The following is a 14,976-nucleotide window of genomic DNA, read 5'->3' as shown; positions in this document are numbered from 1 at the left end:
TGTGATTGCAGTTTCTTTGTCATTATAGTTTCTTCAAAAAGTTTAGTAGGCTTTTGATTGGTTTGGTTCCAGTCAGTTACATGTGCCAGTAACTACACTTAAAATTAATCTGCTAGACAGAGGTTTGTTTTTTTTAAAAAAGATTTATTTATTCATTTGAGAGAGAGAAAGAGAGAGAGAGCTTAAGCAGGGGGAGAGGCAGAGAGAGAGGGAGAAGCAGGCTCCCCGCTGAGCAGGGAGCAGGATGGGATATGATGTGCGATGCAGTGAGATGCAGGGCTCAATCCCAAGACCCTGAGATCATGACCTGAGCTGAAGGCAGATCGTAACCAACTGAGCCACCCAGGCACCCCTAGACAGAGGTTTTTGTTTTGTTTTGTTTTGTTTTTTAAAAGATTTTATTTATTTATTCATGAGAGGCACAGAGAGAGAGGCAGAGACCTAGGCAGAGGGAGAAGCAGACTCCCTGCGGTGAGCCTGATATGGACTCTATCCCAGGACCCCTGGGTGGCTCAGTGGTAGGTTTGAAACCTGCTTTAAGTCTGCTTTCTTTGTCTCTCTCTCTCTCTCTCTCTCTCTCTTTCTCTCAATTCAGTTGCAGCTGTCTGGATATTACTGAGAACAGTAACCTTAAGTGTGAAGATGACTCCTTTAATATGATCTTTGTCAAAGGACTGAGTCACTCTTCAACTGAGAAGTCTCATGAAATCCTTCTTTGTCATAGCATTTTTCAATGCTGAATCTTAAGAGGCACTAAGTTTCTAGACTCTCTCTGTTCCCTTTGATTTCTTCTTACAAACTGGCACATTTTTATCTTGAGCTCATGTCTTTTTTATAATACCTTGTCAAAAGTAGCCAATAGTAGCTAGCTAGTAGAAATTCTCCTGCCATTTTTCTTAGTACCCCATACTCAAGAGCCACGTGATCTGCCTTACAAACTATTGTAGATGACCATTTGGCAAATGGTTTGTCACTGTAGAACATAGCCACTTCTCCAGTTTCTAGTATCAGTTTCCTTGCCTCCCACAACCCAGCCACTGAGCCAATGACACATACTCTTGGTTCTTGTGATCATAGCATTCACATTCTAAAGGCAAGAATCTAGTAATTGTATCCAACTAGATTCAGGGAGGCGAGGAAATGTAGTTTAGTTAATACACAGGAAGACCAGGAATCAGGTTTGATGAGCTTCTAGCCAGATCCTGCTACTATGAAGAAGCAAAGAACTGTTACATTTTCTAATGATTCTAACTACTTTAGAAAGTTCTAACAGTTACTGAGAAGCCAGTCTATCTTATATGAAAATAGTAGCCTCTTAAACTTTGTTTTATAAATGACATTATCTTACTTTATAAGATTAAATGACCTAACAGACCATGATTACATAGTTTGAAAATAACAATATTTATATTTTGGAGCCCCTATACTGATATTTAACCACATTTAGAACATTTCCTAAAGGGATATTTTCTCTATTTTAAAAAATTGAGTAGTTAGAAATATTTTATTGGATTTTACTGTTTGAAATAACAGAAATGATTTTATTTCAGAATACTAGTGATTTTCCTATTTTACCCTAAAATTTTTCCTATACTGTTATGAAATTTATGCTTTTTAGTATTTATACTGTTTTTCACTGACATAAATTATGCTTACTTCTTTAGTTTCTTCTAAAAATGTGTAAAATGTTTTTCCTGCCTCAAATGCATGTTGACTTTATGATATTATAATATTTAAAATATTAATTACACAAAGTTCATTAGAAATTCATTTTTTATTTTTTCTTACACAAAAACAATCTCCGTCCTGCTTGGTTTGTCTTTCCTTTGAAGTAAGTCTGAGAGTCATCCATGTAATCCCTTATATTCTACATTAAAATTTTATTATCTGAATTTTAAAACAGTTATATGACACTATGTGAGTATACTCTGCTAACCAGAAAATAATGTATTTGACATTGATGACCTAATTTGAATAGTTACAAATATTAATTGTATTTAATATATATGTAAATATTATATATATTAATTATAAATATTTTTTATGTTTTGTGTGTGCAAGTACATGTGTTATGTATATATGTGATATATATGTGTGTGTATGTGTGTGTGTGTATATATATAAAACTGATATTGAAGATCACCTAGGGTTCATTCTCTGTTTTGTTTTATAGCTATAAGAAACTGACTGATAGAAAAGAAATTGAATTTGTTAGCCCTTTACCCCTTAGGATGAACCCAAATATTATATCTCAAGAGCCACGAAATGGGAACGAATTTTTTGGCAAAAATGAAGAGAATGTGGTTTTACAAAAGACAACAAATAAAGATATAGAAAATAGCTATCCAGGAGTAAATACTACAGAAGAACATAGAGATAAAATGTACCTTGATATTTTGAGGAAAAAAATATCTGTTGGTTCTTCAGTATTGCCTCAGGAGGACAAAATAAATAAAGTAAGTGTTTATAATCTAAGTTGATTTGAAATACTGATAAATGAAGTTACGTAAATACTGTTGAGAAGTAGGTACTTCACAGGTAGTGGGATTGATTACATATTAACCTCCACATAGATCCTGGATATCTGTGAGCAGTTTATTTATTCCAACATCTTGTAAGTCCTCAAATTTTAAAATACCATTATAGCATTAGCTTTCTTTTGGAAGCCGTTCTTAACGTTCTTCATTTGTCTTTAATGTGCATAGTCCAGAATTTGAATAGCATAAGAAAATAAAGTTTACTCATCATTGTAGTGCTTTTTATTTAATCTTCCCAGTAAAGTATGTTCTGCAAAAGTAGGTAAGTTAACATTTTATATGAATGCTATTAGCAGCTTTGAGAGTGTTATATTTTGCTGTTCCTTTTTCCTCTGTTCTTGATCTATTCTGATTTACAGTTTCTTTGATCTCAATATTCTAGTTTGATTTTATGGTTTTGAGTTACATGTTTACCATAAACTGTCTCCAATATTTGTGGAATAAGGCAGGATATTAATAAATTTTTATCTTGAGAATTCTGGAGGAAAAAAGATACAATTTTATGTCATTTCAAAATAGTTCTTTCCTGCTATCCTCCATCTTAATTCTAGTAATTATACATCTTGCTTTCTGGCAAGCTTATCTTGTTTTATTATTGCTTTGTTTTACTCCTGACTTTGAAGATGTGCTTCAAAATACTAAAATTCCGATGAATTAGACTTTAAGAACTTTAATGTATAGTGATTTGCCTTGTGCAAACTATTATTTAGAAATCAGTATGGTTTTGCCATCTGTTAAATTTTCATTTACAACTGGAATTGAAGTTTATTTAAGTCCTAAAAAGCTGCTACTTGTTGTGTGCAGACTTTTAGATCTCAACTCAGTTCTGGAGAAGAAGGGGCTATACCTGGCAAACAAGTACCATACAAGAAGGCCAGAAGTGCACCTCCCTTACTTAAAAGAAAACCCCAGAGTGGATTATATGCATCAGTTAGGAGCTCAGGCTATGGCAAACCCAGTTCGCCATTCAAGACTTTTTCTACTCTTGAAAAGAAAACTTCAAAGGATATTATGAAAAGCAAAAACTTGAAATCCATTCCTACTTCTAATCAAACTAGGAAAAAAGGTAATTATATACTCTTTTCGTAATAGAGTTCTGTGCATTTAGCATATTACTTTACTTTCCTTGTTCTCTACTTACCGTATTTCTTTCTCTCCTTGTATGAACTTTTCTTTTCATAGGAAAGAATTAATCTTAAGATAGGACATCCCATTTTGGAAGATTCTGTTGACAGGAGGTTTTTGGTCATTAGCTTTAGGCTTTCCTGAATGAAACTCATAAAGTATGGGAAATGACTTGGAGAGTCAAACTCATGCTCATCTGGTTGACTTTGGAATATCCAATGTTTACCAGAGAAGAACTACAAATTCAGAATGCAGATAGCAACCTGCAAATGAAGATTGATATAGAGATTATTTGGATGTTGGTTCAATATAGACTGAGACAGACTGGATGTCTTATATGTCACATAATGCATATTTTTATATATTGCAGTGCTTCTGTTAGTTATTTCCTAATGGAGTCATTGATATTGACAGTAGGAATGGTAATTTTCAACTTAGATGCCCATGTAGCTATTAAAAGAAATAGAAGTGTTCAGATCAGACCAACATTCCTACTGCCTTTAAATTCCAGTGAGAGAGAGCAATAGAGCCAGAAGCATTTTATCTTTACCTTTGTGATTAAATTTAATAGCTGATCAATTTCACCATTATTATATGGTGATATTTGTCATGAGGGAGAATTGTCTTCATTGGAAAATTCATTTCTAGCTTGAAATTAAGTCCAGGACCTATTTAACTGTATTTTAAATTCTTTAGGCATTAGAGATTCTCCTGCCTTTGTGTGTGTGTATTTGTTGCTGCAACCTGTGCATCTAAGATGGAAAGGAAGGCCAAGGCTGATTTATGTTAGAGTAGAGGAGAACAGGAGCAGGAGGTGGTTATTTTGGAGAGACAGGAATATGATTCTATAGGATTAATTCAGACATCCTTTCCTCTTGTTCTTAACCTGTAGGCCTCTCATTCCTTCCCCTACAAAGTCTTTGAATTTTCTTGTTTTCTCTTATTTTTGAAATGACTGTTCTATGTGCAAGTGAAGATGACAAGGAGCCAATTAAATAGAAAACTCTAGAGTTCAAGAGGGAGGTATGGACTGCAAAATATGATTTAGGAGTTATTGTTGAAACTAATATAGATGGTTTTTAAGCCGTAAGACTAACAAAGGTTATCGAGAGAGTGAACAAGAGTGAACATTGCAATAGAAGAAAAGCAAACCAAGGCCTGAGCCCTGGGCATGCTAACCTTAGGAGGTCAGGAAGAAGAGGAGTAACCTGCAAAGAGAATAATGTCAGAGGAAACCTGAATGTGTGGGATCCTGAAAGCCAAGTGAAGAAAGGAGGATTGATTTATCTATCATTTGCTGCTGAGAGAGAAAGGAAAATTGGAACTAGGAATTCACCTTTGGGTTTAGCATGGAGGAGTTCATCAGTAAACTGGACAGTTTCCATGGTTATGCGGCTGTAAAAGGCAGGCTAAATGAGAATAGGAGGGATACTTACTTTATTGACCAGGAGGAAAGACTGTTAAGAGTGTTTCCAGGAGGAAAAAGTGTGGTAATAGCTGACATGGGAAGTAAAGTCAAGAAAAAGCTTTTTGTTTTGCCTTTTTTGTTGTTGTTGTTAATGGTAGAAATAGTAGTATGCCTAATAGTATGTTTATGCTTTTTGGAAAGATTCAGAAGATTTGTGATGGTAAGAGGGGAAGAACTGCTAGAGCAATGGCCTTGAGTAGAGGAGGTGTAATGGAATCTAGTGTTAACTGGAAGGGTTGGCTCTAGATAGAGGCATGGATAGCTTATCTATAGAAGCAGATGGGAAGGGGGAAGACATAGGTACAGATAGTTGGTGGTTGGGTAGAAATGGTAAAAGAATGTAGATGATTTCTTCTGATTGCTTCCATTTTCTCTAAGATATAAAACATCATTAGGTGGCATTGTGGGTGGAGTTAGGAGTGTTGGAGGAGAGAAGAGAAGATGTGATATAGCCATCCTGGAGAACTAGACTGCCTGCAGAGGAGTCTTCTTAAAGTTGGTGATTATACATTTAAATTGATACTAGGTAGTGTATTTGTGTGTGCATATCAACATTTGCTACGTGATTGGAGGTGTTGAGTAGTTGTATAGTTGGATTTACCATTTTGCCAAATGAGTGCAGTGAACTGAGAGAGGAGCAAGGAAGCTAATGGTGTATATGGAATTCAAGTTGAGTAAGGAAGGAAGACAGGAAGGACATCAAGGGGTGTAATACAGTGTGAAACACGTAGGAACAATCATCTGTGAGTGCCACTGCTGTTAAAGGATTGATGGAATTCAGGTACCAGAGAGCATAAACTGAAAGATAGGATTGATAGAGAGTAAATGCCTAAGACTGAGATTAGGAGTGATTGTGTTACTGGTAAACAAAGGCCTAGAGTATACCAATGGAATTAAGTAGCTGAGGTGGAGCGGTTTTAAGTATAAGGATCCAAAAGCCAAGGGTTGAAAGGATCACCTATGAGTATATTGAAATTACTAAGAATGAAGACAGAAGTAATATCACATTTGGTGGAAAAGAAATGAGCATGATTTAGAGGTCAGTGGATGAAAGCAACAATATTTTTATTAGTATTTTTTTCATATTTTCAAAATTTTATAATATTTGTGACTACCAAAATAAAAACAGAAAAATTGACATTAAAGTATAATGATAAACTTGACTGTCCATGTTTATACTGAGTTACTTTTTTTCATTAGACTATTAAGTGTGATATTTAAAAATCCTTTTATTATAAAATTCCCCCAGAGCAATTTTAGTTTTATTAAGAAGAATTTTAATTCCTTTGGGATGGTTGTTACTTTTCGCAGGTTGGGTTCTCCAACTAGACTCTGAGAGATTAGTATACAGAAAGTCTAGAGAACACACATGTAATCAGCATTGGTTAAGATGAAAAATAAGCCATTTGCTGGGGCTTACTCAGAGTTTCTCTTTTTTATGTAATAAGAAGGCAGGGATAGGCAGTTCAGAGCTGGTGCCACTGTGCAAGGAACCATATCCCTTCTTGTTTCATGCTGCAAAAAATCCTTCATCTGTGAGTTTTGTCTTCATTATCACAAGATGGCTACTTAGCCTCCAGGCCATATCAGCAGGAGAGGTAAAAAGGTCTGTGTCAGTTAAATCATCAAATTCTTCATCGGGAAAGTAGTGATTTTCTGGACACCCCACATAAGACTTTTGCTTTCATCTTATTAGCCTGAATTTTGATCTTGTGGTCACCCTCAGTTGCCTGGAGTCCAGGGAAATGAGTACTTTCAACTGGGTACATTGCTGCCCAGGGTAAAATTCATACGAAAGTTTCTATTAATACAGAGGAGGAGGAGATTGGCAATTATCATCACCTCCTGTGTGCTTGTCTTCCTTTTTATTCTAAATTAATTTTCTTTGGCTATTAAGTTATGTTTTTTTAGACTAATAAGTTTCTTGTCACAGAAGGAATAGTTGCTCATTATTTAAATTAAAAAATACAGAAAAGTAAAAAGAAAACAAACACTTAGCAAGAAGCATTGGGTGTCACACCAAGTGAGCATCATTTTGTGCTTCTCATGTGTATATTCTTGTTCTTATACAGATAAAAGGAAGCATAGATGAGTGGATGGAAGGAAGGAGGCAGACATATGGCTAAATGGACAAAACATTTTGTAAGAATAGGATCACTCTTTACAAGTTCTTTTTTTTTTTTTTAGATTTATTTATTTATTTTTGAGAGAGAGCGCATGCACACACAAGTGTGTGAGAGGGGCAGAGGGTAAGAGAGGGAGACACTCCCAAGTGTACTCCCCATTGAGCATGGAGCCCAACTCGGGTCTTAAGCCCATGCTCAACCAAATGAGCCATCCAGGTTCTCCTACAAGTTTTTTAAAATATTAGATTTAGTTTTTCTTAAATCTGTAAAAAGAAAAATAAACTTCATCCTAAGAAATATTATATTCCAAAAGATCCCTTTAAGAAAATAGATTTTGAAAACCACTCAAAGATTGCCAGAATCATGCTGCTTTTAACTGCATTTTCAATACATCCCCCACTCACATACCTTTTATTCATTTTGGTTGATTTCATTTTTACTTGTTCAAATTTATTTATTATATTCTCTACTTCAACCTTAATTCCCCTCAGCTTTTGAATTTAGGTCTTGGTTCTGGTTATTAAAGAGATGGAATGTTTTTCATAAGTCGCTTAGCCATAGTTTCTCCATTCTGGAATTATTTTTGTTTGTTTCTTATTTGAATAAATTTCCTTGATGCAATGTTTATTTCAAGAAGGGTTCATGAGGTCCACATTCTGCGATGTTTTCATGTTTAAGTTTTATATCTAGGCAATTTTCTGTCATGTATAAAGGAAAAAGATAATGTCTGTGTACCATTACAAAAATGACTACTTAGAGAAATCAAAATTAATAATTCAGGAAAAGAGAATTCTGGTATGAAAGCACTAGCTGACTACAACTTGAATAAGAACCACCTGCCACTCTTAGCTGCCACTTCCTAGACAGTGCTAGCAGATCACACCCCATTCATTGGCCACATTATTGGATCTCCAGTGACTTGGAAGGATGAATGCTGGCTTTTATAGTGACTCAGTTTCTTTATGAGAAACTCTCATATAAGAAATTTCTCCAGAAAACCTTCTACATGGAACAGTCCAGTTAAATATGACTACTACTCTGTAAGGAAAACTTCTGCATGCCTGAAGAAAGGTTAGAAAAAAATCTTTGGGTGAAATACTACTGGTAACTTGTTTCTTTTTTTGATTTTTCTGTATTTTCCAAATCTTTAATAACCATGTTATTTTTTTCTTTAAATGAAAAAGTAAACTTTACACTCAAGCTAGCATCTTGAAGAAATTATATTTAAAAATCTAAAATTCAAATTATTCGTTTACCTCTAAGGCGGATAAATAAATGTTTGCTGACTGTTCAGCTCAGAACCTGTAGTATTTGAATATGGACCTCAAGATCTCTTCCAGGTATTTCTCATAAACATTTTTTTATTGTTAACTGAATAATTTATTGGCCTTAGAATTATTCTTACTGTTTGGGGAGTTACAAGGTACCTTAAAAGCTGAAAATTTGACCAGGATATACATTAATCACATTTTTTCTAATATATATTACCAGGATTTTATAGCAGTATTATAATTTATTTTTAAGTCAAATTTAGACTAACTTATAAAATTTCCATGCAATTTATACTATTCCATTAATACTATATCTTGATATACAGTATTTATGTAAAAGTCTTACTACCTTATATTTCATAGAAGGGAAAACTGGTAATGTATAAAATTGAAAAGTTAAAAGCAGCATGATTCTGGCAATCTTTGAGTGGTTTTCAAAAAGCTTTGAAATCACATTTAATTTAAACTAAAGTGCTTCATAAAGTTAATCAGCTGCTCTTTGATTTATCATTTAGATATTCTTATTTGTTATAGCTATGAATATTTAAAAGAATAGTTTAGGGCAGCCCAGGTGGCTCAAAAGTTTAGCACCACCTTCGGCCTGGGGTGTGATCCTGGAGTCCCAAGATCTAGTCCCACATCAGGCTCCCTGCATGGAGCCTGCTTCTCCCTCTGCCTGTGTCTCTGCCTGTGTGTGTGTGTGTGTGTGTGTGTGTCTCATGAATAAATAAATAAAACCAAATAAATAGTTTATTTAAAATTAGTAAGGCCTGAAATTATCCCATCCACATTCTCAGTTTTTTTTTTAGCTCCATTTATCATTTGACATGAATCTTGGGTCAGTTATCCTTCTCTGTCAGATTGGGTAAAATGTTGATTATGGGCAGCAGTTCTGAGTGCAGTGAAACAGCTCTGTTTCATTGTTACACCTCAGTCTATTTGGAGATACTCATCTATCTTAGTGTTCCCATTGTATTAGTACTATTGTTACATAATTGCTGAATACACATTCAACTATGTTTGCATTTGTGGTGCTTCTGTCCATTGTTTGCAATATTTAGAAATCTTATCTGGAACAAAAGTCATCAAGCCTGAAGCTCTGGGTAAACCAGCTTCCAAAACTGAAGGTTGCCTGGCTACTCCTAAGAAGGCTGGAGATTCTACAGAAACTGATTACTGTGTTCAGTTTCAGAATGTAGGTATTGAATTTCAAAATCATATTCATAATTTTCTTGTTTTATAATACTAAAATTAAATAATAAATAATGAAACATATGAAATTTCTTCTGCATCAAGCATGATGTTCTAATCTTACTGAACATTTACTGATTTCCTTATTTAGTAGAACATTGTTACCATTTTTATTCAATCTGTTTTTTTTTTCCTAACCACCTATGTTCAGATAAATCTAATATGTAAATATACTATAATGAAGTAATTCTTCTCCTTAAAAGGATTTTTCAGGATACTGTGGTGAGAGTAAGGAGACAGAGTTAATTATGTTTAAAAGAGTTCAGGAAGCAGAGGAAAAATGGAGGGGTGCACAAGCCCTAATTGAGCAAATTAAAGTTACATTCTCAGAAAAAGAGAGAGAGCTGGAAAATAAGATGGAAGAACTAAAGAGACAACAGGAAAAGGAACTCTTCAAACTGAACCAAGACAATTACATTCTTCAAGCCAAGGTACTAGACACATTGTCCTATTTCTTTTTATTGATTAAAAAATACTTGTACTTCCTGCCAAATGCATTGTTATCTTTTGTTCCTGGGGCTGTTTGACTTGATGTATTTGCTGTATAAAATATGAACCTGGTTCCCAAGACTGCCTCCTCACAGCAGAGCTTAAATCAAACCCACTCAGAAAAAAAAAAAATGAAAATTTAAATTGGCTCATTTTGATAACTTTCTTCTGTTAGCAGTCTTTTTTGAAAACTAATCCCTTAGTTCACTATGACCTTCCAAGAAGGTGATTTCAGAAAAAACTGCTATAGCAGGCCTAGATTCAGAGAATGACACTGTGTAACATTTCTGAGTTACTCTCATCACCAGAACGATCAGCACAAAACATCACATTTTATGATTTAGCTATAGTTGTTAATTTTATTGTTTTAGATCTATGTACCTTGCATTTTCTATTATTCTTCCTCATTTCTCACTTCATCATTTCCTTTCCTAAGTAAAATAATGTCTGTATTTTCTTTAAGTTAAGTAGCTTTGAAGAAACAAACAAAAAGCAAAGATGGTTACATTTTGGAGAAACAGCTGATCCTGTCACTGAAGAAAAATTGAAGCAAATTCAAAAAGAAATACAAGAACAAGAGACACTTCTTCAAGGATATCAGCAGGTATGGTGATTTTTCTGCACTTTGTGAATTTGTTCTTGAGATCCTTTGATTGTAAAAAAAATATGGCATATTAAAATATTTCTGTATCAGGTAATAGGAATTCTGACAAATATGAGTAAGTAATAATTGGACTAGCCTGAACATTTTTCATGGGTATATCAGTAAAGTGATTATGAGCATGGGTTCTGAGTTCAAAGAATCTGGTGTTAGCCTTCTTTCCACCTTCTGTGCAGCTTTGGACAAATCACTTCACCTCTCTAGGTCAATTTCCCTATCTGTGAGTGGGGATGGTAATAATAGTAGCTGCCTCATATGATGATTGTGAAATTAAAATAAAGTGCAAAAAAATAAGTAAATAAGAAAGCACAAACTAGCCTCTTAGTACCTGGCACACAGTAACCAATTAGTTCATGTAGCCTGTTATCATTTTTAATAGTTATATATTCCTTAGAAGCTGCCTTATTTTTCTTTAGTTTTCTGTAATGCTTTTCAGTAGATTATATGGACTAGTTTTCATATTATATTCAATAATACAAATCTGAAATTAATTGCCAATGTGTTGAGAGTGAAAAAAATTCAATTAAATGAGAGAAAATCTGTGTGTCCTATAGAAGTCAGATATTTGGGTGACGGGCACTAAGGAGGGCACTTGATGGGATGAGCACTGGGTGCTATCTATATGTTGGCAAATTTAATTTAAATTAAAAAAAATTTTTAAAAGAAGGCAGGTAAATTTTTTTTTTAATTTTAAAAAAAGAAGGCAGGTATTTGCCATGTGTGGTAGATTCTTGGTGATGTTGACTAGCTGCCAGCCAGAACAGGTTTAGTGATCTCCAGCATGAAAGTTCATCTCAATTTTTTCTTTTTTTCTCTTATTTCCTTCTCCTTCTCTTCTTCCGTCATTACCTTTTTTTCTTTTGACCATAAGGCATCAGACCTGCTAATAATAAAGCATTGTCATCCAAGGATATCCAGAGGAAACATTGTCATGTCAGTGATTCACAACTTTCCTATAAATGAAATAGTACTGATTTTGTAGGGCACACTGCCCTAGACTTAGTGAGAACCTTCTAATCCTTTGCCTACCATTCTGATCTTGCTGTAGAGAGCACACGTTTTGGTTTGTTTGGTTTTATAAGATTTATTTCTCAAGAGAGCGAGAGTACAGTGGGTAGTGGGGGGGATGCGAGAGGCCAGAGGGGGTTGCAGGGGAGATGGGGAGAGATTCCCAAGCAGACTTTACTCTGAATATGGAACCTGGAGTGGTTTTGATCCCAGGACCCCAAGATGATGACCTAAGCCAAATCCAAGAGTTGGTTGCTTAACCATTTGTGATAACCAGGGGCTTGAAAGCATGTGTTTTTAAGGAGTTTTCACAGACCCATAAGGATGCCAACTACCTTCTCTCACAAAGATAGCACAAAACTTGCATATCTTTAGTCATTAAATTGCAGGTGTTTGAGGACAGACCATCTTACCAAGCACATGGTTCGACAGTCCATGATTTTTATTAGATTCTCAAAAGTTCATCAGATTCTTAATTTTAAAAAGGTTAATAAGCCATACCATCTAAGCATAGATTGGTACTTTCTCCCTCTGATCTCATTGTTTGAGTCACTCTTTAGTCAAAGGCTGGTGGAGAAGTGGGCCTAGTCTCTGATCTGCCTTGTCCTTACACTTTCAGAAATACCTGGTCTCTAACTCCCTGCTCAGAGGGAATTCCAGAAACAACCCTGGAAGCCCATCGTGGCTATCTCTATCCAGTGACTTCATTGCAGGAAGCCAGGCTAGAATCAGAAAACAGAGGATGCAGACAATCCCAGCGGTCCTTCCTGACCCTGATCCATAGAGTTGGGATGTGGTTATTCCTGCAAGCACTCACTTTCTCACTCTTGTGAAATACAGTGCCTTGTACTGACATTAGGATCTTTGGCTATAGGAAATTTTGCAACTTTTTTTCAAGTAAGCATTTTGGAGAAAATTGTTTTCAAATAACAAGTTTTCTTCTGAGATGATACATAAATGAGTTTTTAAAAGATTTTGCTTACTCAAAAACTGAGTAAATTTAAAAGACTATGAAAATGTTTAAAAGATGTGTCTGTTGTGAGCATATATACTTATGCTATATAAGTACTAATGACATTTACAATGTAATTTTCTGTTTATAAAAAGGAAAATGAAAGATTGTATAATCAAGTGAAAGATCTCCAAGAACAAAATAAGAAGAATGAGGAGCAAATGTTCAAGGAAAACCAGAGTTTATTCAGTGAGTTAGCTTCCTTAAAGTAAGTCCTTTTTGAATTCTTAAAATCAAAGACACTTAGACTATTTCTAAGCATTTTATTGTTATATTAATAATATATTTATTTTTACTTAGAACTGAAAAATGCTTACACTGATTATAGTTCGTAACTTTTATAGATTTAATATTCAATGTATTTTAGTGTTAGATGACCAGTAGTACATATTTTAGTATTTTCTGCATACTCATATTTGAGTTTGACATCACTTTTAGGAAATTGAATATATAGTATTCCTCTTGGTCAGTCATTAAGCCTGAGTTGCTTAATCATTTCCTAAGGAACCATGTGATAATAATACTAAAAATATATATGTCATACAGTATCAGGTTCTGTAAAAATAGAGCCTGAGGTAAGGAGCCTTATGGAGATGATTTCTTGGAGGATAACTTTTAGGAGAAGGGGAATAAGAGAAGCAAGATGGGATGAGGGGAGGGAAGGTAAGTAAGAATGCAGTCTTAGCTGGGGACTGACTTTATTCTGTTCTCACCAGAAAGCTCAGGAAAACAAATTGCACCACAGTGTTGGTCCTGCTTGAGGCAAGTGGAGCAGCCTTTAAACCCCAAACTAGTCAGTCACTGGCTGAGATATGCCTAAAGAAGGGAGTTGGGGGCCTGTAAGCCTGGGGGCATAGTCTGCTGTTTGGCTGAGGGCATTTCTCCAGAGAATAATTTATGAGATGTACTAACCAGCACTCAGCACAGCAGGCTCATGGAGGACCAACGCCTGCTTAGGAATCCTATTTCAGACTATAAGATCTTTGGATATTATTACATCCAACTTGAACATACTAAATGAAAATAGCTGAACTCATAAACATGGGCAAGTTAGGATACTACCTGAATGATTAGGTGTCTATGTGAAGTGACACAAAACTGGGGAGCCATTTCCTAAAAGATGATAGGATTAGATGATCTTATATGGATTCCTAAACTCCTTGTATAATGTTTCTAGAAAACCAGAAAAATTGATTCTGACTTCAAGTAATAGACTATGTCTGGCTTGTCAGTTACCATGTTTGGTGGTTTGTGTTTTTTAGAAAGGAGCCTAGAGTGATGTGGCAGGGAGGATGTAACACCATAGGAAAAATGCAGCACATCTTTCTGGGAGATTGAGGGTTTTTTTTTCTCTGAGAATTAGAAGAAAATATTTTATTATAAATCAAGATGTTAAGGCTTCAATTCTTTTAAATTGAACAAACACCTCCTTTAAAATGTAGTTATTTTAGCTTTTTAATATTTTAATCTTTAGAATAAATAACACTTTTTCTTCAGTGGCTCAAATAGTTGCAATGTCCATTAGATTCTTTAATTTTAAGAATTGTATATTTTGTATTTAAGACTACTTTGCTAAAAACAGTCTTTTTGTTTTCAAAATAAATCAGAGAACAGATGCACAAAAATCGTTTTCTGTCTCAAGTAGTTGAAGATTCAGAGCCCAACAAAAACCAGAATTTTACAGAGCTGTTAGCAGAACTACGGGTGGCACAGGTAAGTTGGACAAGGATTTTAACTACTAGTGATAGTAAAGATTATTATAAAAGATTGTAAAAAAATCTGCTTATAAATTTTACACATTAAAAATTAGCATTTAGGGCAGACCGGGTGGCTCAGCAGTTTAGCGCACCGCCTTCGGCCAAGGGCATGATCCTGGAGACCCGGGATCGAGTCCCACATCAGGCTCCCTGCAGGGAGCCTGCTTCTCCCTCTGCCTGTGTCTCTGCTTCTCTCTCTCTCTCCCTCTCTCTGTGTCTCTCGTGAATAAGTAAATAAAATCTTAAAAAAAAATTAGCATTTAATATACAT

At 34.9% G+C, this 14,976-nt stretch overlaps 1 protein-coding gene across 5 annotated transcripts in view; it reads left to right on the top strand.

The window, feature by feature from the left end:
- CEP162 (centrosomal protein 162) overlaps positions 1-14,976 on the top strand; it is a 91,408-nt gene that overhangs the window by 40,417 nt on the left and 36,015 nt on the right. For 4 of the 5 annotated variants that reach the window (XM_055330707.1, XM_055330709.1, XM_055330710.1 and 1 more), the window contains exons 12-18: positions 2,174-2,456; positions 3,342-3,603; positions 9,589-9,722; positions 9,982-10,209; positions 10,731-10,871; positions 13,044-13,156; positions 14,556-14,661. In XM_055330707.1, coding sequence (XP_055186682.1) covers positions 2,174-2,456; positions 3,342-3,603; positions 9,589-9,722; positions 9,982-10,209; positions 10,731-10,871; positions 13,044-13,156; positions 14,556-14,661 — 1,267 coding nt within the window. The remainder of the gene's footprint in view (positions 1-2,173; positions 2,457-3,341; positions 3,604-9,588; positions 9,723-9,981; positions 10,210-10,730; positions 10,872-13,043; positions 13,157-14,555; positions 14,662-14,976) is intronic. The other variant, XM_055330708.1, reaches the window with a different exon arrangement.

The sequence above is a fragment of the Nyctereutes procyonoides genome, unplaced genomic scaffold (assembly GCF_905146905.1).
Source record: "Nyctereutes procyonoides isolate TBG_1078 unplaced genomic scaffold, NYPRO_anot_genome, whole genome shotgun sequence".
NCBI classification, from domain to species: domain Eukaryota; kingdom Metazoa; phylum Chordata; class Mammalia; order Carnivora; family Canidae; genus Nyctereutes; species Nyctereutes procyonoides.
This window is presented reverse-complemented; position numbering and strand designations above follow the sequence as displayed.